Source organism: Sinocyclocheilus anshuiensis, unplaced genomic scaffold (assembly GCF_001515605.1).
Source record: "Sinocyclocheilus anshuiensis isolate Anshui unplaced genomic scaffold, SAMN03320099.WGS_v1.1 scaffold1809, whole genome shotgun sequence".
NCBI classification, from domain to species: domain Eukaryota; kingdom Metazoa; phylum Chordata; class Actinopteri; order Cypriniformes; family Cyprinidae; genus Sinocyclocheilus; species Sinocyclocheilus anshuiensis.
The window spans coordinates 395,832-419,753 of NW_015538093.1; the positions used below are offsets into that span (position 1 = coordinate 395,832).

The window sequence follows — 23,922 nt, forward strand, 5'->3', positions numbered from 1 at the left end:
AAACGAAAAAGGAGCCGTTTTCTAATTTTTCTACTTTCAATATTAAATAAAAAAACGAATGATCGAATGATACACGGACTCAATTGCTTCGCAAAACGATTTACGGTTTCGAAGCGCTCAAAACACCACCTGCTGGTCAAAACTGTGTGAATGCAACGAAAACGCAGCCCAGATATGTATAACCACCTTTTACAAACTAATTGCAAATGCATGTAATCAAATATAATTAAATATGAAGGTCTGTAAAATGTGTGTTCTTTTATTAATATAGAGTGCTTGTGTGTTTTAGACAGGGCGTGGCAAACTATGTAAATTAGAAGCATTAAATCTAATTCTTCTTTTTGCATTATAGCTACTATAAGTATTGCAATTTATTAAATCAATCACACACACACACACACACACACACACACGTTTGTTTCTGTGAATTGTGGGGACTTTCCATTGACTTCTATTACTTTTATACTGACCAAACGATATTTTCAATCCCCTAACCCTAACCCTAAACCTACCCCTTACAGAAAACCTGTTTGCATTGTTACACTTTCAGATAAACATAATTAACTTTGGATATGTCCCATTTTTTTTTGGATATGTCCCAAAAACCTTCAAACTGGCTGTTATTAAGCCTCTCATTAAAAAAAATACAACTTGACCCTAAAGAATTAGTTAATTACAGATGGATCTCGAATCTCTCTTCTCTGTCAAAGATACTAGAAAAGGTAGTATCATCACAACTATGTTCCTTCTTAGAGAAAAATGGAATCTATGAGGTTTTCCAGTCAGGATTTAGACCATATCAGCATAGTACTGAGACTGCTCTCATTAGAGTTACAAATGACCTGCTCTTATCATCCGATAGTAGTTGTATCTCTCTATTAGTGCTACTAGATCTTAGCACTGCATTTGACACTATTGACCACAACATTCTTTTGAATAGACTAGAAAATGATGTTGGCATTAGTGGAAGTGCATTAGCTTGGATCAAATCTTACTAATCTGACCGCCATCAATTCATAGCAGTGAATGAAGAGGCATCATATCGATCACAAGTGCAGTATGGAGTACCTCAAGGCTCAGTACTAGCGCCATTGCTTTTCACGCTTTACATGTTACGCTTGGGAGATATCATCAGGAAACATGGTTAGCTTTCACTGTTATGCTGATGATACTCAGCTCTATATTTCTTTGTGGCTGACAAACATACCAATTTGCAAAACTAATGGAATACATAGTTGACAAAAAAATGGATGACTACTAATTTCTAATATTATCTAATAAATACTAATTTGCTAAATTCTGAAAAAAAAAACCAGAGGTGTTAATTATCAGACCAAAAACCTCTGCATGTGATAAACTAGAATAATGTCTAGCACTTGATGGCTGCTTTGTCAATTCTTCGTCATCAGTTAGGAACCTAGGTGTGCTATTTGATAGCAATCTTTCCTTTGAAAGCCACATTTCTAGCATTTGTAAAACCACATTTTTTCCATCTTAAAAATATATCTGAATTACGACCTACACTTTCAATGTCAAATGCAGAAACATTAATTCATGACCTCAAGGTTAGATTATTGTAATGATTTATTGGGTGGTTGCTCTGCATGGTTAGTAAACAAACTCCAGCTGGTCCAAAATGCAGCAGCTAGAGTTCTTACTAGAACCAGGAAGTATGAGCATATTAGTCCGGTTCTGTCAACACTGCAATGGCTCCCTATTAAACATCATATATATTTTTAAATCTTGCTAATTTTATTATAAAGCCCTGAATGTTTTAGCACCTCAGTACTTGAGCTCATCGGCACAAGACCACGGGAACCAGATAAACTGGCCCCCCGACTGAGCCTGGTTTCTCCCAAGTTTTTTTCTCCATTTCTGTCACCGATGGAGTTTTGGTTCCTTGCCGCTGTCGCTTCTGGCTTGCTTAGTCGGGGACACTTAATTTCTGGCAATATTGTCGACTTGATTGCACAGATACTAGTTGAAATGAATCTGAGCTGGACGATGACATCACTGAATCAATGATGAACTGACTTTAACTGAAAGTTGAGTGTTTACTATTGTCCTTTTGCATTATCGGCACATTATTTTCCTGTTTAATACTGTAAAGCTGCTTTGACACAATCTGTATTGTTAAAAGTGCTATATAAATAAAGGTGACTTGACTTGACTGATGACAAATCAAGAAATCCAATCATAGCCTCCAGTGCATTATCTCAAGAAAAGCCCACCAAGAAAACACACACACACACACACACACACACACACACACAAGAAACAACACAGCTACACTAGATATAAAAAATAATGACTCAAGGTCATAACACAACATTGACACTGACATTTCAGTAAGGATAGGTGAGAGTTAAAAGCATTGGTGGCAGTGGACCTTCTGAGTGTGTTATTAAAGACTTTTTACCAAACCTTCTTCGTCATCCTCTCAAAGACACTGAAACCATCATTTTTGGATTGTTTTTCTACACAGAAATGGCTTTGCCAGTTGCTCAAGCTTCACCCAGTCATGACTGAGCAAGGTGTCTATGGTCAGCTTCTTAAGAACCTCATACAGATCTGTCTTCACTTCAGGCAGACATTCTATATACTACAATCACTATTAAGTATTTTGCCACGCATTGATTTTGTTGGATTCTCTTGCTTTATTAAATATCCAGCTGATATCAAAATCACTCATAAGAGTTTTTTTTTCCAGGTAGCCAATCTAAAACCAAAAATAAGTGGAGAGCAGTGGATGTCCAACCTTTTGTTTTGACTTGGCAAAGGTCCCATATTGTCAAAACTGGGGCTATTTAACTACCATATAAGTTTCAAAACAGTCAGTCCACAGTAAAATGCACTCAACCTGCATAAAGTAGCTGTGATATTTCACGAACCATTGTGACTTCCATAAAAAGTTGACGTCAGAACTACACAGTCACCGCCTTCAGTCACCACCCAGAGCACCGCCCACCGTCCCACTCTCCTTTTGCCAAACCCCCAGACAACATCGCATCCATGCCATTGCTGACTGAGCAACAACAACACGGAAACATGTCGAAAAGGTTAACTTTAACCACGAAACCAGATCGGCCGACCTGTAACATTACACTCTCACTCAAAGGATGGACGATCTGACAGGATGTTTACTATGAGGTGGATCACATCTAACATGTATAGTAAAGACAAACTCACTGTGTCTATCTAGTCATGATGAATATGTATATACATTGCAATTTCAGCAGGCAACTGTTTTTACAGCTACATTATTGTTCCAGCCACAATTAATCACAACAATGTATATACAATTACAAATGATTATATATAAATCGTCAGTTTGTTGTTTTACACACATGCACACAGACATTATTTCATAGTTTGAATGGGCCGCCTCCAGTTTCCCCTTTGTTTTGCTGCCTCCAGCTAGCGCTGTGACGTCGCTGACCCTAGTTACCTGTGGTTGGCCTGGCCATGCGTCACTCAGAAAACAACAGGCCAATCAGAAGAGAGGATCATGAATATTAATTAGACAGATCAAAATCGACCTGTTCTCAGCAGAGCTCCTGAGAGAGGTATATTGAGATGGTTTTTGGTACTTATACCGCAAATATATATTCTTAAGGACATCAAGACTTAAAATAAAACTCCAGAAAGGTGTAAAATATGTGACCTTTAAAACTTGATTTAATTTGTATTTATCTGTAATGCATGTTTGACTCCAGCAGAGGGCGGTATTCATGAACAAACTCCGCCTATTACTTTGACGCAATGAGGGGGGAAATGCTCTCATTTCCGAGGCGTTTCTGTTACTTAAAACATCTGCGTTAAAATACGCTGGCGTCACGCAGCAGAGATGAAGTGTGTTTGCGCTTTTAGACAGAGGATCAGTACAGAACTGTGACACACAGGAAGCGCTCAACTTCAACTCAAGGACACCTAACCACTACAGATTTATTTCAATGGTATGAGCTGTAATTATCATGTCTTGCCTTTGCTTGTGAGGTCTGTCTTCTAATAAGGAAAGCATTCGATTCTGTCCACAGATGTGGGCTGTGTGTGTGTGTGTGTGTGTGTGTGTGTGTGTGTGTGTGTGTGTTTCTGTTTCTGTCTGTAGCTGTGCTTCATGTATACATGTTTATGTATTTTGTCTCTGTGTGTCTGCGTGTTTGTGTGTCTTTTGGACCTTTGGTGTCAGAGATGATGTGAACTTTGTAACATTCATCAAAGCTGTATAATCCTTAGCAAAATAAATAATCAAAATATAATTTTAAGTAGACATTATCCCTCTGTAATTTTACTGTGTAGAGGACGTCCATTGATGTGCATGTGTGTTTATTTGCATATATTTGCACCATTCACTGTATCTGAGTCCAAAGTTGAACAAGCAGCATGCATTTGTACATTGATACAAATACACTCACTATTTCCAAATTCACATAACATTTGTTTTCAGGGTTATGACTTGTTCAAAGCTTCTTGCTTTACATCACCATGATACTCAAGACTCTAATGTGTTTATGCAGACCTCTTTGAGGCATTTCATTATCAAGCTGTGATTTGCAGAAATACCTGTCTAATTTAATTTTTCTTCTGGCATTCATCATGGTGCTTTGATCTCAAAGTTTGTGTCCCACTTAAGTTAATGAGTCTTTTTTTAGGTTACTAATATTTTTGCAGCTTGACCTGATTTTCACTTGACCTGTTTAGTTCCTAAGTGTGCTGAAATTTTACCGACATACTTATAAAACTGTACCATTGCCTATCCAATATATTGAGCCAAGCTTATTTATTATGTGTGATTCACAGGCCTCAGGTATGGCAGAGTTGCTGCGGTTGCTCCTGAGCGTGGCAGAAAAAGCCGCCAATGTGGCACGGGTCTGTCGACAGGAAGCACAGCTTTTTGAACTTTTGGTACAAGAAAAGACAGGAGCTGACAAAAACAAGAAATTTGTCCAGGACTTTAAGACGCTTGCTGATGTGTTGATACAGGAAATGATTCGCCATGATGTTTGTGCCCAGGTTCTTAAATATAAAGCTTTCACTAAAATCAAAATTAATTTTAGTCAAGTTTGTCTGTTTCTGTTGTCGTCTTGATGGCTAAAAATTCCATTCTTGCTTTATAGTTTCCAGAATTGACTGGATTTATTCATGGAGAGGAGTCAAACAAGTTTGAGAATGGACTTGGTAAGTTACCCTGAGAACAGCTTTGATTCTGTGCTGCATTTGATAGGATTTCAGTATGCAATTGTATTCAAATTTTCACCACTCTTGTGGCACTTGTTATTTGACTTTCAACGTCACTGAAATATGGAAAGCTGTAGATCATGTGACAACATAAATACATGTTTCTTTGCATGGCAAATGTTGTTTTTGATGATTACATGGAAAAGTAAAATCAGATAAAATTATGTTAACGCTAAAACAGTGTAAAGTTTAAGCATATTCAGATAATTTTATTATAGTTTAAGTGCGTTATGTTGAGCTGTGAAGTTATGTCCTTGAAGCAGCAGTGGTGTAAGAAACTATGATTTCTTAAAGGAGCCAAGCATTCTGTTTTAGAGAACATAGGATGGGCCAAGTACAGAGCCCTGTGGGACTCTCCATTAGGATGCAAGGTGTAGAAAATCTTTTGGAACTGCAGTGACAGACCCTGTTTACATTAAATTCAAATAAATGGCTTTCTGATCTGTTTTTTTTTTCACAGGGGTTTTTAAGGACTTGCTCACTACATGACCACAGCACTTGATGCGTCCAATTATCAAATAGCATAGGCAGTCTAAAAGCACCGATTAGAGATGCAGTTCTCAGTTTATAGCAGCGGTGGGTGATTGTGTGAAATGAAACAGACAGATTCAGATGAAACACAATGAGAACAGTAAAGATGCTGTCAGTTTGGGTTCAAGCTGTTTTTATCCTGGGTCGAGGGGGTGAATATTTCATTATTTGAATTGGGGTTATGCAAACAATTTAAAAATTTGATGAGATAAAGTCAGTGGTTAGGTTGTGGCTATGGTACCTGGTAGGCAAATGGTTGCATGATTATAATAAATAGCCAAGTCGTAGCTATCATTATGGAGTATTTTATGATTATATTGGAGGAGCTAAGAAATACTTGGCATGAGATTGAAATGCTTGTGTTTGTTTGGGGGTGTTCATGAGATGCCAGGGAATAATGTGTAATTAAGGTTTTCTTCCACTGTTTTTCATACCTGCAAACTTGTCGAATTTGCTAAAATTCGTTCTTCTGACATTGAAATAGGCCGTTCATGTGATTCGTGTAAATCCAAGGAGGTTTTATTTGGGAGATGGTTATATAAATGTTGTTTATCTGAAGAGAACTGACTGTCTTCAAAAAGTTTTGATGCCATTTTCTTTTCATCTTACCTCTTTACAATGCCTAATAAAGAAAAAAATAAAGCAAAGCCTTGCTTTGTGTGCAGGGTTAACCACAGTACATTTTTTTTTTTTTCTTTTTAAATATGTGGTTTATCATTCCATACATTTTCAGAATATTTTTTTCAGTCTGGAGTTTGCAGGTATGCTTTTGCTTCTCATATTGTATGTTTATGCATCTCTGATGGCCATGAACACTCAAACTCAGAGCTAGGCAATGTATTAATCAAATAAATAACACCATTTGACTGGAGTTGATTGTGATTGTATTTCTTTCAGGGGAGAGTGTTACTGTGAGAGTATGTGCTCAGGAAGAGGACACAACTGCTTTGTTGGCTAAAGTTCTGGATGGTGATCAAAACGCAGCGTCCCTCCTGACCAAGGTGATCCACCAGGACCTTCAGATTAAAGACGAGATGGCTGAATCTCTGCAGCTGTCAATCAGCCCAGCCGATGTGGGCATCTGGATTGATCCCATCGGTAATGTATTTGTTATTTTCTGTCCAGCTTTTTACTTGGCTAATTTATTTACTTTTACATTTTATTAATTCAGCAGACTTTAAAAAAAAAATCCAAATAAAGAGCATCTTCCGTAGAGCCAACATTTCATAGGTCACAGTACCAGGTTTATTGTACACTAGGTTATTAAACAAATATACAAGGTTAGTGTCATTTGTAAGATGTTCAGTTCAAAGGGAGATACATGTGTACCCTAACTGGTATTGTTGCATTTTTTTACATTCAGCACTAAGATCAGACAAAAAAAAAAAAAAAGTTTAATAGAGTTTAATAGGCATGGAAATGTTGGCGTTTGCCATATCGTGACTCGGCTAAAAGACCCATCATTCACATCCTACACATCCTTATGAAATATTTTGGCTAATTTGATTGTGTTCTCGGCAGCAATCAAATCAGCACAGATAATGTAAAGTGTGCAAAGTGTGCTTACTCATTAAACACACATTAAGCTGTACAGCATATAACCAACATTACATTTTATATTTATTCCACATTCAGTAATTAACTATATAGCATAAAGATTTAATAATCCAAAGAATTGAGGGTTGAGGAAATATTAGCTGATATATCTGAGGTTGTACATAATAAGTGTACAGTATGTCTTTGTGTGTCAGTAGTTGCAGAACCAGTTATTTTTCATGTGAAAACTGAAACGGGAGCTGTGAAACCTAAAAATAGAAAGATTTGTTGTTTCTGGACAATGAACAAACCAACCAGTTATGCTTATGAGACTTTTCCTGTTGTGTGAATTATTCAGGTTATCAACATGTGTATTTGGCTATTTTCTTTTGATAGATGGAACAAGTCAGTACATTGAAGGGAAAGAGGAAGAACAGCCAGATGAAGGCTTTTGTCCATTCGGTCTCCCATGTGCTCTGGTTCTGATTGGGGTTTACTTACGGTCCACTGGCCAACCGGTCATGGGTGTCATAAACCAGCCGTTCAACCGCAAAGACTCCACGGGTAAAGGGTAAGAGTGCTGCTGTAGCAGTGTTTCAAAAGAAATCTCAGATGTGACCCACAAAAATGTGTTGAGAATATAGTTTTAATATAAAAAAAAACAATAATTGAAACTGAAAGCCATATATAGTCATACAGTGGGTACGGAAAGTATTCAGACCCCCTTAAATTTTGGGAAATGTTTAGTTTAAAATTTTAGTTTTGCTAGTTAAAATAAAAACACTTTTTTTGGTCATGACTTGTAGTGACTATTTGCACACTGAGGTGCAAATAACTACAACTAAGGGCCAGTTTTACTAACAGCTTTCGCCAGTGCAAACCGTCTTTTGGCGTTAAAATTGTACTGTCAAGTTTTACTAAAGACGCGCTGAAAAGGTGTGGACAGTTATTTTTGCTTTTTTTTTTGCTTCAGGAAATAAAAGATGACTTGAAACCCTCAACTAGGAGTCACGCAATGCCAGCTCTATCAAAACTTCTAGCAAACCTTCATTTTTTGGCCTCCGGTTCTTTTCAACGTACTGTGGCTTCTTTATTCTTCATTTGCGACTACACTAATTTGCACTGCGCTTGGTATATTGCGTTGGTCGATATGTAAATGAGATGTTGCGTATGTGTTCTTTAATTTGCGCGGTTGTTAGTAAATCACCTGCAGAAATTTCCCCTCCCATCGGCGCTGTTTTGGAATTGCGCTCTCGCGCTCATTTGCCCGGTTTAGTAAAACTGGCCCCAAGTATAAATACAATCTAACATTAATTTGTTCTTGGAGCAGTGGTGGAAAGAGCATTAAAAAATGTACTTAAGAAAAAGTTACTTTAGGAATAATTTACTTAAGTACAAGTAAAAGTACTGAAAAATAATATGACTTGTCAGCGCCGATAGCCTTGTGGGTAACACGCCGACATAAAGCGCCATTGTGCTATGTGCGTCCCGAGTTCGAATCTCGGCTTGAGGACTTTTCCTGATCTCGCCCCTTTCTCTCTCCCCCTTCGTTTCCTGTCTCATCTAAACTGTCCTTTAACAATGAAGGCAAAAAAACGCCCAAAAAATAAATCTAAAAAAAAAAATATGACTCAAGTAAGAGTAAATAAGTAGTTTGCTGAAAAACTACTCAAATTACTACGTTACTAAGCACTTTTGTATTATTTTTCTATTTTTGCTCAAAACGAGGCGATGTGAGCATTATGGAGCATTAAAGGGATAGTTCACCCAAAAATGAAAATGTGATGTTTATCTGCTTACCTCCAGGGCATCCAAGATATAGGTGACTTTGTTTCTTCAGTAGAACACAAACGAAGATTTTTAAAGCAGCACTATGTAACTTTTGGAGCTCTAGCGGTTAATAAACAGAACTGCACACATCCCGCTGAAGAACATTCCAACCGGAGCTACTTCTCTAAGTTTATGTCTGGCGATTCACGCAGGTATGTGTTACTCCGCAGCGGCGACGACACGACCAGGCTACAATAGTCCAAATATAAGTACTTATTATAAGTGTACCGTAGTGATTCGGAATAAGACAAAAACGCGGTTTGGAAGATGAATTCATGATGTACTCGCTCATTATATACATTTTGCAAATTTTGAACACAGAAAAAGTTACATAGTGCTGCTTTAACTCAAACCGTTGCAGTCTATCAGTCTTATAATGGCAGTCAATGTGCTCCAAGGCTTTGAGAGTAAAAAAAAACATACACAGACAAAACCAAATTAAACCCTGCGGCTCGTGACGATACATTGAGGTCTTAAGACACGAAACGATCGGTGTGTGCAAGAAACTGAACAGTATTTATATCATTTTTTACCTCTGTTCCACCGCAATGTCCAACTGTCCTGAGCGCGTTCACAACATCCTCATTAGTGTAGATGCCTCATTAGTGACTGTTTCTATGGGCCGTGGGCATCTACTTATATATATCTATGTCTACTATGCCAGAGCCCGTACACACGTCACGCGCCGGATGTTGTGAATGCTCTCAGGACAGTTGGACATTGTGGTGGAACAGAGGTAAAAAATGATATAAAAACTGTTCAGTTTCTTGCACAGACCGATCGTTTCGTGTCTTAAGACCTCAATGTATCATCACGAGCAGCAGGGTTTAATTTGGTTTTGTCGGTGTATGTTTTTTTTACTCTCAAAGCCATGGAGCCCATTGACTGCCATTATAAGACTGATAGACTGCAACGGTTTGAGTTAAAAATCTTCGTTTGTGTTCTACTGAAGAAACACTGTCACCTACATCTTGGATGCCTTGGGGGTAAGCAGATAAACATCAAATTTTCATTTTTGGGTGAACTATCCCTTTTAACACTCTCATGTAATTTATGTTTCACAAGTGAGACTAATAAAAGTATTAAACTTATGACATTCCAGGAAATCCCTTATATGTACAAATACATCAGATATCACTACAGCTGAATAACATGCAGATAGAGACGTTTTGACTGAAACATGAAGACAATAAACACACGATTGTGATGATATATCTGTGTTCTTTAAGCCATTTCAGGTATTTTCATCAGAATGATATATATTTATAATGCAAGGCTAATCGACACAGTATAGAATTTATAAAATAATATATTTTCTGTCTCATTCTGTGATAAGAAGCAACATGGACCACAGAAGCAAGTTATTTCAAACACAAATGATGTTATAGTGATTTTGGAGCAAAACATGATATTAGTTTCATATGTTTGACGATGCTAAGCAAGCATAGCTATCCCTGTTGCCGGGAGCGATTGTTTTACAACAAATTTTGAAAAGTAAGTCCACGTAAGATTATGTGAATGTTTTTAAGAAAGGGCAAAAGCAAAGAAGAGTAAGTGATGTCACTTTGTAGGCAAAAACCCGGAAGCGAGTTAGCATTTTAGCACTTCCAGTTCCATCGTCCAAGAGTCAGTGGGGTTTTTTTTTTTTTGAATGGGAGTTTGGTTAAATCCCCTAAAATAAGGTCTGTGGTTAACACGAGCTTAAGATACTTTCACGTTTTATTCTACGACATAAAACACACCAGTTACAACCCACTTATGATTTTTTTTTTAATATTCATATTAATCAAGGATTTATTGACTTTTAATGCACCTTATTTCGAAATACGTGCTTTCGTCTGTGCTTTGGTTATGATTATTTCATTTATTCACAACCTACTATTTATTATTGTTTCATTTCAGTTTTAGTGTGGCTCTAGTTTTGTATCTATTCCAGTTTTGATATGAAAAGGTTTATGTAACGTCGTGGATTAAAATTCATCCACAGAGTACATCCTTTTCATTGAACATGTTAGAAATAAGTTTGAAAAAGTTGTTGGAAGCTCTGTGGTGGCGAGTGACCGTGTGGTGAAGTTCATTTATAGCCTAAGTTTAGCTTGTATTTAGGCTTCAAAATTCATAAATTATATTATTTTGTGAAGATTATCTTGATGGACAAAACGTGTAAGTATCATGAACTATGGTTGAACACAGAGCTTATTTTTTGTGATAATTCAAAAGCCTTTGGAAAAATCCTATTGGCTTTTTGTCGAGGGAACCAGTGTGATGCTGACAGCCGATGGGCCTATAAAGTGACGTCATAGTTCCCCCACTCAACAGGGAAATAACGAGAAGAATAACAACGTGCAGTAAACGGTAAAACTGTTTGCCCTACAAACCAGTGTTCATAGCGAAGATAATACATTAAAATAATATGGTAAGACACACCAATTTTCAATATCAAGCAGCAAAACAAGCTATTTTGTACAGCTAAAATTAACTGTAAGTGGATGAGACCAGAAGCCAGACCCATAAAATGTACAAATGGCTGCGCCTGCTCTTCTTAAGAATAAGGTGGATTGAGCGATGAGTTTCTCCCATTCATAAGTAATAGGAGTGAACTGTTTTTTATATCTAGTCTTTGTTAGTTTTGCACGCAATATCTGTGATTGCCTGAAGCGCAGGACTCCACCCCAGTAGTTTGAAAATTGCCTGTCAAACATCTCGCCCTGTTTCTCCATCGGCTCCTTTGTCTTTTATGTACTTTGTACTTTTATTCAAAATTAAATGTAGTGAAGTAGAAAAAAAAAAAATGTACTCAAGTACTGTAACGAAAGTATTTGTAACTAATTAAAATGTGAAAATGAAGTTATTCTTAACATTAAGAGACATGGAGTCTGTAATGCATGCTTTTATTTCAGCCAGATTAGATTATTGTAATATATTGTACTTGGGTGTCTCACAGTCTCTATCGTCATGCCTTCAACTTCTTCAAAATGCTGCCGCTAGATTGTCAACTGGAACAAGGAAGAGGGAACATATCACACCAGTGTTGATCCCTCTTCACTGGCTCCCGGTTAAATATCGTATCCATTTCAAAACCTTATTGTTTGTTTATAAGGGTTTGCATGGACTGGCTCCTTCATGTATTTCTGATCGCCTTTCGTTCCTGGGAACTTCGATCAATTAGTAGTCTTCAGTTGACTGTTTCAAGGACACGCTTAAAATTGAAAGGAGACCGTGCCTTTTCAGTGGCTGCTCCACAGCTTTTGAACAATTTTGAACAATCGTTTATAAAACCTGCCCCAACATACGCTGATTTTAAGTCTCTTCTTAAAACGAATTTATTTACTGTTGCATATGGTCATAAGTAGGTGCAGTGGTATAATTGTAGCATGCTGTTTGTCAGTGTGTTTTTTTGGTATTTGTTCAAACACTCTGACCAACAGCTGTTGTTCTTAAATTTGCTTTATAAATAAATATGACGGACTGTTACTTTCCACCTCTATTGACCCTAAATGAGAAAAATTCACAGTCCACAGTTTAACCACAGTTCAAACAGTGATCTCTCCTGACCTGTTGCTTATGTAAGTCACTGCATTTCTTAAAGTCCTCGTTGTCGTGATTGTAGATGGAAAGGCCAGCACCTCTGGGGCGTTTCATATGGAGATGTGAACGCTTGCTCCTTCACGCATCGCAGGCCGTCGTGTCCACAAAAGAAAGATGATTTGTCTGTGCTGCTGAGCTCCAGCGAGAGGCCGGCTGTGAAGGACGCTCTCGCAGCCATTCCCGGCGGCTCGCTGATGTACGCATCCGGAGCGGGATACAAGATCCTGTGCGTGGTCCAGGGTCTGGTGGATGTGTATGTGCTCTCCGAGGGCAGCACCTTCAAGTGGGACTCGTGTGCTCCTCATGCGCTTCTGCGGGCGCTGGGTGGTGGGGTCTCGGATCTGAGCGAGTGTATGCGTGCCCACGTCAACGGAAACAAGGGACACGCAGCTGAACTGACCTACCATCAACTGCACAACCAAAGTCAAGGTGTGGACCGATGGGCGAACCGAGGAGGAATAATCGCGTATTTGGACTCCAGCGTAATTGATAAAGTCGTGGCGGCACTTGCTGGAAAGATATGATAAAAATGAAATGCAAGAGCTTAGTGTATGCAAGTGTATGCTTGTATTTTTTATGCATAATCTTATGTCATTTATGATGCAATTTTTATGTTAAGATTTAGTGGCATAATCAAATATAAATTTAAGGCTGTAGCTTTTCAGAAGATATATATTATAATGCTCATCTACAATGTATATATCAGTAAGTTTTATTTTTTTGGAAGAAGCTGGTTATATTTTCAAGACAAAAAGGAAAGCAATTACTGTTTTGCCTCATTCTCATTGTAATGTTGTGTAAATGTTACAGATAATATCACGTTTTACAATTTCTGCTGGTCACCTGAAATAAAAGAAAAACCTAGATTATCATGTATAATACACGGACATTCAGGCCCTTTTATAGTGATGTTTTTGACTTGATTCCTCTTTTTTTCCCCCCTTATGTTTCGCTCTAAGAATGGCAGAAATCTATTGAGAAAATGGGTGCCATGAGAGTCTCTCACAGGAAAGACATTGACTGGTTTGAGTTGTACTTTTCGGTCTCATTCTAAACATTCAATGGAAAAACTTTGAGAGCTAAGGGGCTGATGGGGAAAGTGTGTTTAAGAGCACAGAGATGACCATGGATGCCCTTTTATGTGCAAAAGCTGTAAAAAGATCATTTCTTTCCCTCTTGGCTTCATGTCAGTGCCAGTGTGCTAATGACTAGAAAAGGATCCAAAGTGTCACTACTTCACACTGTACACATACAGGTCATGTGACCCGAGTGAATTTATAGAAAATACTGGATAAGTTTCACATGAACAAAACCTCTTTGGATAAGGGGCATAGTTCTTTAATGTTTGATATCCGCAATAATGCACTCATGAAAGGTGACGGAGATCAAAATGAAGTTTAATCAAGTGCAATGAAGTTATTAGTCTTTCAGAATTATATAAATGCTCATTTGACGGCTGCTTGTGGTCCTAAATGGTAAGTACAATGGCTGATCTCCTCATTATTGAGCCACACTGAACTCTAGCCAGCATAATCACACATTATTCCTTCGAAGATTTAATCTGTTCTAAGCCCAGGCTTTCTGTGGGGTGTCTTTCCACAAATGAAGGCCTTAAAAAGAATATCTTCTTAAGTGTTTTTCTCTTTTTTTCTTGTTTTCCAATCCAAATATCTAAACACCCTTAACATCCATTTACTTGAGATGCAAAATGAAGATAAAACGTCCTGTTTTGTCTTTCCACAAATGAAGGCCTTAAAAAGAATATCTTCTTAAGTGTTTTTGTCTTTTTTTCTTGTTTTCCAATCCAAATATCTAAACACCCTTAACATCCATTTACTTGAGATGCAAAATGAAGATAAAACGTCCTGTTTTCTGAGAAATTAAACAAGTTTATGCTTTCATTTTTTTTTCTTTGTAATCGTGTCTTAAGACATTTGTGCTAGACAAGACAAACTCTGAGGAAGAACATCACTTGCAGTGCATGTGATCAGAAGGTACAAATTATTTCCATATTCTAGTGGTTGGGAGCAGTTTTTCTAGCCTTTAGCCATTTTTTATTTGTAAATGAAATGTAAAAAAGTAATGGATATCTGTTGGAAGTACATTTTGAGAACATTGATGTATTGTGCTCCTTAAATGTTCTTTATTTGGTCTTAAAAAGTCTTACATTTACCTTCATTAAACCATGATCTACCATGGACAAGAAGGCATTAAATAGTGTGCGTGTGTGTGTGTGTGTGTAGGCGTACACACATATATATATATATACACACACACACACACACACAGATACACACACACACACATATATATATATATATATATATATATACACACACAGCAAAACAGTACTGAAAAACAAAAAGAAGTAAATTTGATCTTACTCTTTTCTTGTTAGTCACTAAAGTGTTGCACAATGGTAGCACAAATCATACAACTTCAATCAATGATAAGCTAATTTTGGCAAAACAAATATTACCCTTAAGAAGGTATATTTTGACATCTTGAGCGGAATCAAAAAATTGAGCTGCATATGACCTTTAACGACTTTTGCACTGTCCTACACATTTCTGTCAACTTATAACTGAACACATTCCATGATAGAAGTGGAAACATTATTTCTAGAGCAGCTGTTGTGGTGAACATTTACTTTCTACTGGAGTTAAATGCACAGATGTTACACTTGTACATGTTGAAGAGCACAGCATTTGAGGAAATCAGCTTTAATATAGGAGTGTTGGAGAGAGGCAACAACATACCAAATCATGGAAAAAGTGTCCTGCACATTATCACCATTATAAGGATTGTCTGAATCTAGAGTGATCTAGATCAGTTTCTCTCAACCAGGGGTCCGTGGACCTTGACGTAAGGCCAGGGGGTCCGTATAAAGTATGAATTTTTGTATATTTTGACATGACATGTTCCCATGAAAGAAAAATCCAATATAGCTGATGATATGGCCAAATACTGGACAAGTCAGCTAACTTGAATTATACTTGGCTGATGATATGGCCAAATACTGGCCAGTTAAGTCAACTAACTTGAATAATACTTGACTGCATTTGGTCCTCACAAAAACACAAATGATATATAGATGAGTCAATTTTGTTCTGGGGGTCCTTGAGGATGGTTCTGAATTGAACTGGGGTCCGGTACACCAAAAGGTTGAGATTCACTGATCTAGATCACTCTCTACGACACATCTGTCTGGAATAAACCTTCATGTAATCCCTAAATACATTTGTGTCAATGCAGCACCTCGACCACTGGTAAAACTCTCAAGTACAGTGAACGTAATGAATACAATACCCATCACATTTTCTTTAAATAGCGAGTGGAATATTGTCACATATATAATGAAATATACAAACAATAAAAGCAACATATGAGCTACTCATTTTTGTTGATGTTTAGACACCAGTCAATTTAAAGCGATCCATTATTTTGTTCAAAAGATCAGTAACACCTTAACATCCGGAGGACGTTTAGTGCAATAATAAACTCTCGGTTTTATTTCTATTATACCACTTCAATTATCAACAGAAATTAAATAACACTTGCCCTTGTCAACAGAAGGCTTCTGCTGTAAAGAAAAAAAAAACATTAGAATAGTCTGAAAATCGGACTGAAGGTAAACATTTACAAATTTATCCTAAAGATTCAGAACAATGACATAATCGAAAGAACCACTGAGTTTGGGTCAACTATAGATACAGCGTGGCCAGTCATTTTTAGCCTTTGAGAACATTTCAGAGGTAACGTGCTGCTATTTTATCATGCACAGTTTTTCAATTATTGAGTAACCATGTTAAACCATTATACCCTTTATATTTATGCTTCTTCCATCTGAAACCACTTCAATTAGAGTCACAGGCTGAAAAATCACTGACAAACAGCAAAACAACAATTCGATTTTATTTCTGGAGTCTCTTTAAATGTTTTCATTGGAATTTCTGTTGTTAAACAAGTGCTTTTATCAGGAGATTTAATGCCCGGTTCAGACTACACGATTTTAGCCCAATTTTGCCACGATTTACTTGACGTAGGGTGTCGTGGGGATTCGTAAATGACAATGGGCGTCGGGACGCAAGATTCCATCGTTTCAGCTCGTGTAGTGTGTCATAGTGGACGACAACCGATTCCGCGTCTGCGATGCTTCACGACAGAAAGACTAGCATGTTTAATGTTTTTTCCGTCGTCCACGATGAGTTCTGTCACATTGGTGACATTGACCAATAGCAGCACAGAAGCTCTTTCATACACAGGTTTCAAACATGGAGAAACGAAAGAGAGATGATGGTGCTGCTAGGTGGAATTATGAGATGGAGGAAAGGTTCGTGGAGCTGTGGCAACAGTACTCCTGCCTGTGTGATGTGTCATCGAGGGAATACCACGACAGAACAAAGAAAGAAAAATGCTGGCGAACTATAGCGGAAGCGCTTCAGCAATCCACGACACAAGATTTTAGGAGTCAAAATCGTGTAATCTGACACAGTGACTATCGTGACCGACAAAAATATTGTGTAGTCTGAACCAACAAGTAATAAGTCAAACTGAACAGGAAGTTCCGGAAACATCTCTGAGAACTTGAGAACACATGAAACTGAACACCCATGTATTAGTACGGTTTTATGATGTCCGGCTGTACAGAGGGAAAACAGTCTTGTGTCTTAAAGTATACCGTGTCTACTGTAAAATAAAGAAAAAAAAAAAAACTACGTCAGGTTTGGACACTAATGAATCTGTTGGCCTGGAATGATGGCTCCATGAATGAAGCAACTTTCTTTTAAAATGATTCCTGAGTGTTAAAAAAGTGGTCAGAAGTGACAAGACGACTTCCTCTTAAAGGGAGGCTCTGGGATTTTCACATCAAAACCCATTTTTAGACTTCTATGCAAATCTATGCATCTAGACATATAAGATTTACACACGATTACATTTGTGCTTTAACTCAAATTTTCAATAATTTATTTCCCCCTCTCTAAAATACAATGCACATTGGCTCTTCCAGCTCTAGAGATGCACTACATGAACAAAGACATAAGCCAAATCAATCAAGAGCATTTGATGTGAAAAATCCCTCTAGATTCTTTCATCTTCTGAAGCTCCATTCAGATCACATGAACAGTTGATGATCAATTTGTGGAATATTAAGCCATATTGTGTATTTTTTTGTACAGTAAAATGTTTGTATATATTTGAAGTAATTCTCTCCTAAACAAGTGATTTAAACAACAGAAGAAAAAAAAATCTGGTTTTATTATGAACTGCTTGAGTAACTGGTAAAATGCTTGCTCTGGATTGCATGAGCTCTATACGATAATCCCAGGAACATACGTCCTTTTCCTGTTCTCTCACTAGTAGCAGATGAAGAAAGAGTCATCCCTGAGGTCTGTGTGTGACTTCTACATTAATCCTTACGTGGTACAAAACATTCAGCCACATCATGAAGATTTTCCATCAGATTCACCATTTCAAGCCTGACAAAACCAGAAACATTTTTAAACTTCACCCAAAAATAAAAATGCCATTATTACCCTCATGTCGTTTCAAACTCTGCCACTGTTTTTTCTTCAGGTGAAATTTAAGAATCTCATGCGGTTCATAGTAACCACATCTGTCAATCTCAAAAAAAAAAAAAAAGTTTTATCCGCTGCTAATGCTCCCCTCCACTGAAGCTCAGAATACTAAACACCATTGGTTATCATGTATCCATCATATCAAACCTCGGCCAAATTTAATAGCTAAGAACATAATCAGTGAATTGCTAAATTTGGGTCTTTGGTTGTCGCACAAAGCTATCTGATGTCTTCAGAAGACTTGAAAACTATAAGTCACATGGTCTACTTTTATGATGTTGGGAAATTTCTATACTTCCTTTGTAATGAAAAAAAGCTGTGATAAGCAAAAATAAAAGGCGTAAATGTTTGGAACAACATGCGGGTGGGTAAATAGTGACAATTTTTAAAGTTGGGTCAACTATTTTTCAGATACACCAGAAAATCTACTCATGACTCATGAGTCCTTCTGTTTCTTGAAAGAACGTTATTTCAAATGCTTGAATGTAGGTTAATTTGTGTCAAAAACAAGAGATAAAAACAAAAAAGGACTTCAAACATGAAACAGCAAAGATCTTCTTCTTGCATCCATCTTTGCTTGCCCCTCTACGAAATCTGATGTTGCCATTTCATTCTGTATCAGGAAGCTTCAAAGCGCCAACACTGAAATGCTCAACAGAGGTCAAAAGATTCTGTCCTCGTTTTGTTGCACTAGCTGGCCAATATCATGTCAAAACATGGCAACAGACGGCGCTCCATCTCTGCACAACATTGCATTCCTCAGCACTGGAATGGCTTGCGAACTTTCTTGCGCCGGCGTGGGGGCTTTCCTCCGTCAGTCCAGTGTTCGCTGGGGTCGTCCCGTTGGGCCCCTGGGCTAAAGAACCCCGTTTGTGGAGAAGATCCTGAAAACGTTGTTGAAGTCCCTGCAGCTGCTCCGGAGGAATGAGGCGGCGGGTTTCCTGTTGGGAAGATTCCTCCATTAGCAGACATGTCACTGGGAGCTCCACCCTGGAAGAAGCGGTTGAAGAAGTCCTGCAGGTCTGCAGGTGAGCCTCCACCTGCTGCGTGATCTGGGGCAGATCTGGAGGACACAGTTTAACATGAAGACTGTCATTACAGTAGCACACACGCCAGTAATTAGGAGCCAAGCGCCAGAAGTGAGCAGGCACCTTGTGTTTTTGTTAGTCATCGTCTTCTGCTCTTGAGTCTATGGCAGCCCACAGAACTTCATGTGGGAAAGTTATGAAATATGGCACACAGATAGAAGACAGCCTGAACATTCAATTTGGGTCTCTACCTCTATTATTAAGAGCTTTTTTATATCTCATGCTGTTTTTGTACAACTCGTCATCAAAGTTGATGCCAATCCTGATCTGAGGCTGTATTTCTGCAATGCTTTGGTGTACTGACACCAAACTGAAGTGTTGACGTGAACTCTACATCTTCTATATTTTCAGCCCAAATACAGACCCCATTTTGTACATTGATCAATGACAAATAAAAAAAAAATTGCACAAGTCTAGTTTAAAAAAAAAAAAGGAAGCATGTGCAAGTTCTTGCAAGTAAATGCTACAAATATAGGCAACATATACCACTTACATTATGCGATATATTATAAAAACATTTGCATATTACAAATATTTCCAGTCTGGGTACACCTGACTGAATGGGTTTCTCATGATCTTAGACACTTTTGTGTCTATTGTGTAAGGGGTAATTTCAACCCACATATTTTTATGTTCAAAATTAACTTCAACTTTTTTTTTTTGTCATGACTACTTGTAGCCGTTTGCTGATAAAAATACAACTGTTCTTTGTTAGTTCATGTTAGCTCAGATATTAAATAATATGAACACATACAATTTTAGTTTATTATTGTATTAGTAAATGGTAAAAATTAACATTGAGATTAATAAATATTTTAATTTCATTGTCAAGTTTTTTCTCCATATAGTGGACTTCAACAGGGACCAACGAGTTAAAGGTCCAAATTGCAGTTTAAATGCAGCTTCAAATGGCTCTACATGATCCCAGCTGAGGAATAAGGGTCGGTACCTTCGCCTGCATCACGCGTGACCTTTTCAACGTGACTACATAATGCGTGAAGTCATGGACGCGCATCGCAGAACTAGTGCAAGACGAGCATTTGTGGTTAAAAAGTAGACTTTTTTCTTTAGAAAATGACTGATTGTTTCACTAGATAAGACCCTTAATTCCTCGGCTGGGATCGTTTGAATCTGCACTGAAACGGCAATTTGGAAAAACCTGCTGGTCCCGGTTCAAGTCCACTATATGGAGAAAAATCCTGGAATGTTTTCCTCAAAAACCTTAATTTCTTATCGACTGAAGAAAGACAGACATGAACATCTTGGATGACATGGGGGTGAGTAAATTATCAGGAAATTTTTATTCTGGAGTAAACTAATGCTTTAAGCATAATCATATGACATTTGCCTGCTGGTTATTTATCCTGAAAATGTTGCATTTTAATTTGGAATTTGTGTTTTTGAATTGGTAGAAAGCCTCAACAAACTAAAAAAAAAAAAAGACATAAATAAATACATTTATTTATAAATCAAAACATATTCTGCCCAGTGGTTTACTTAATCTTCCAAACCTGGCAACCGTGTGCATGCGCTCTCTCACTCTCTCTACATTGCTCAAATAAAAGTGTAATACAGCCAGTCTGTTTTCTTTGACATGCTTATTTTTGCTGTTTGCTGCAACTAAATCTGCAAGCAAACCATGTGAGTTTAAAGTGCAACAATTCTAATCAAATGTATAAAAAAAGCTTAAAATGACAATAAACATGATTACTAACCATTATTATATTTTTGAGCAAAAATAATCGCTCAATTGTTTAACCATTACCACACAGCCCAAGTCGTTAACTAATGTTCACAAATGGAACCTTATTGTAAAGTGTTACCTTTTTAGATTTTCAAGAAATTAAAGACAGAAGTGGGGAAATTTCCCAGTGACTTGCACTGATAGAATAATCAGCATTCCATTATATTATGATATCATCACTGTCAGATAGATTTGGAATGCTGATTATGGCCTCTGAATAACTGATGTTGTCATAATAGTCTTTAGACAGCTGATGACGTCATAATGGTCCGAGGACAGAACACTTCTTATTAGGCTACGTTTACACTAGTGCGTTTTCGTTTTAACTTTTGCTACGGTTACGCCTATTGTTTACACTACTCCGGCGTTTTCGACCCTCAAAAATAGAGACTTTTGAAAACGCTGCAGACCCCGTTTTAGTTTGAAAACTCCGCGGTTGCATTTCAGTGTAAACGGAGCAAAACGGAGACTTTTGAAAACGATGGCGTGGCTGCCCACATTCACTCTGCGTATCCTTGGCGACCGTGAAAAACAATAACATCATGCTCATAGTTGTACCCATAGATATGTATAGGTAGAAGCCTCATTCGACCGCTCCAAGCACGCCATCTAAACAATAGGGAATCTTATACATATCTATGGTTGTACATGCATTACTGGTCATGTGACATGCGTTTTCGGTCGTGTAGTGTAAACGGAGATAGTTTCTGAAATGCAGTGAAAACGAGGATCGTTTTCATTTTAAAACGAAAACGCACTACTGTAAACAGGGCCTTAGGCTGATGATACACGGGGCAACTTTTTTTGAGCAATGTTGTTTGGGCACTTTCTCACTGAGAACTCTATCTGGATATTCTAGATCGGTTTTGGGCCCTGTGTCTAACCTGCTTGCCCGTTGACGGCAACATTGCTCAAAAAGTTGCCCTGTGTATCATCAGCCTTGGGAAAAAGCGGTTACCTGTGGCGGCTGGTTCCGCTGCTACCTTTAGAGCCAAAAGAGATGTGATATGGCACGCGATGTGTGTCTGGAGAGATGCTTATACGCTGACAGCCTGCCCACTCTGTGTGAACATAGAGATGTGTCCTCAAGGATCTGAACATATGCATACAACATATGAACACAGCAACGATCCGAGAGTGGGAATGCGAATGAACTACCAGTGATGTCAAAGACTTTGCCATCCATGAAGGCGAAGTATGTGATGCGCAGTCCCAGCATACTGGATTCAGCCCACAGGTCTCCCTCCTCGGCGCTGTGCCACTTACTACATTCAGCACAGAATCGGGCCTCACCAGGATCGCGGTCCATCTCAAAGCGCCTGTGGAAGAGACCAAGCTCAGATGAATGTAGAAACGCAGCATATAACACAAGACAAGATCTGTATGAAATGCCAAGACTGAAACGATGATCAGTAATACGCACTTGTGCTTGGCCTCACATTTAGTGCACATCATTGTGTTCATGGCTTCTTTCAGGTCATCCTGCAGTTTGGTCAGAAACTCATTCATGGACTTTGAAAGCTCCGTAGCTGCCATATGCTTCCTGCAGACACAGAACCCAAATATAAAATCGCCTTTCATAGTTATATGAAACGTGTACAGGTCATCTTTCAAAAATTCTTGTAATGAGTAATATTAAGTTCAGCATGAAATGCAATACAACAGATATACAACTATCAGATACAGCTATTCCACGTTTTCCACATTACATCAACTTTTCAAGTTGTGTTACGGTCATTTTGACCAGGAAAGGCTTTTTTAAAGATTAAATGATAATACAGCATTAATGAGAGATTTTCAAGCTATTTATAAAAAGGCTGGTCATTTTTGACAGGGAACACCAAATTAGGTAAAGGATTTTTAGCACAGCACAAGGCTTTAAGAGAACAAAATTGTTTTGCATTAGAATAAGAATGTGTAGGTAAAAGTGTTTGTCAAAATGAAAACATTGTCACAATGCAAAATGACAGAAGCCATTTTCTTCATAAAAAACATTTAATTTAGTCTGACGATCAATCTACTTGTTCTTATCTAACAGCACTCACAATTCATACTCTCGCCGAGTCTCTGGGTTACTGACAATGTCCCACGCTGCTCTTAACACCTTGAAGGCCTCGCCAGCACCTGGGTGCTTGTTTTTGTCTGGATGAACCTGTACACAAACAATACATTAAATCTGGACAAATCAATAACTCATCCCATGTTTCAGGGCAATGATTTTCTGTCATCTCACCTGTATTGCCAGCTGTCTATAAGCTCTCTTGAGTTCTGATTCAGTGGCATGAATATCCACTCCAAGAACATTAAATGGGTCCAACTCCTCTTCAGGGATCTGTAGCAGAGCAAGAGTTGATAAAGAGGTTAAAGCATACTTCAGTTTCAGATTTGCTACCTGTCTTCATAAAAGTACGGTACCCAACATCACATTAATATTGGTCGTACTGAATGATTACAGGCTCGCACAGATAGAGCTACCTCTCTCTCTCTCTCTCTATATATATATATATATATATATATATATATATATATTTGTTTTGTAATGCATTATATCATTTCATAAATAATTGTAACCAAAGTTAAAATGCATTATAATATTTGTAGAATTCTCGTTACACTGAAAACTGGTTGCTTGTCATATGTTTTAATGCATTATATTTTGTAAAGGTGCAACAATGAACAGATAAATATTATAATGTACTATAAATGTTGTTACAATTATTTAGGATATCACACAACATATACATACATTACATATATATATATATATATATATATTCACTACCGTTCA

The 23,922-nt window shown here is 37.7% G+C and overlaps 2 protein-coding genes across 4 annotated transcripts in view; one reads left to right on the forward strand and one right to left on the reverse strand.

Annotated features, from left to right (window-relative positions):
- The first annotated feature begins 3,714 nt into the window (after positions 1-3,714).
- On the forward strand, positions 3,715-14,285 carry inpp1 (inositol polyphosphate-1-phosphatase). Its single transcript, XM_016479710.1, has 6 exons — positions 3,715-3,956; positions 4,801-5,013; positions 5,118-5,178; positions 6,667-6,867; positions 7,702-7,876; positions 12,746-14,285. The coding sequence occupies exons 1-6, from the start codon at positions 3,954-3,956 to the stop codon at positions 13,245-13,247; spliced, it is 1,155 nt and encodes a 384-aa protein (XP_016335196.1). The 5' UTR covers positions 3,715-3,953; the 3' UTR covers positions 13,248-14,285.
- A 2,913-nt stretch (positions 14,286-17,198) lies between these two features.
- Positions 17,199-23,922, reverse strand: part of LOC107683641 (dnaJ homolog subfamily C member 14-like) — a 13,980-nt gene continuing 7,256 nt past the window's right edge. For 2 of the 3 annotated variants that reach the window (XM_016479711.1, XM_016479712.1), the window contains exons 3-8: positions 23,368-23,466; positions 23,180-23,286; positions 22,558-22,677; positions 22,293-22,453; positions 22,093-22,195; positions 17,199-19,365 (exon numbers count right to left, since the gene is read on the reverse strand). In XM_016479711.1, the coding sequence (XP_016335197.1) occupies positions 19,062-19,365; positions 22,093-22,195; positions 22,293-22,453; positions 22,558-22,677; positions 23,180-23,286; positions 23,368-23,466 (894 nt within the window). In that variant the 3' untranslated portion in view covers positions 17,199-19,061. Of the gene's footprint in view, positions 19,366-22,092; positions 22,196-22,292; positions 22,454-22,557; positions 22,678-23,179; positions 23,287-23,367; positions 23,467-23,922 lie in introns of those variants that run through there. The other variant, XM_016479713.1, reaches the window with a different exon arrangement.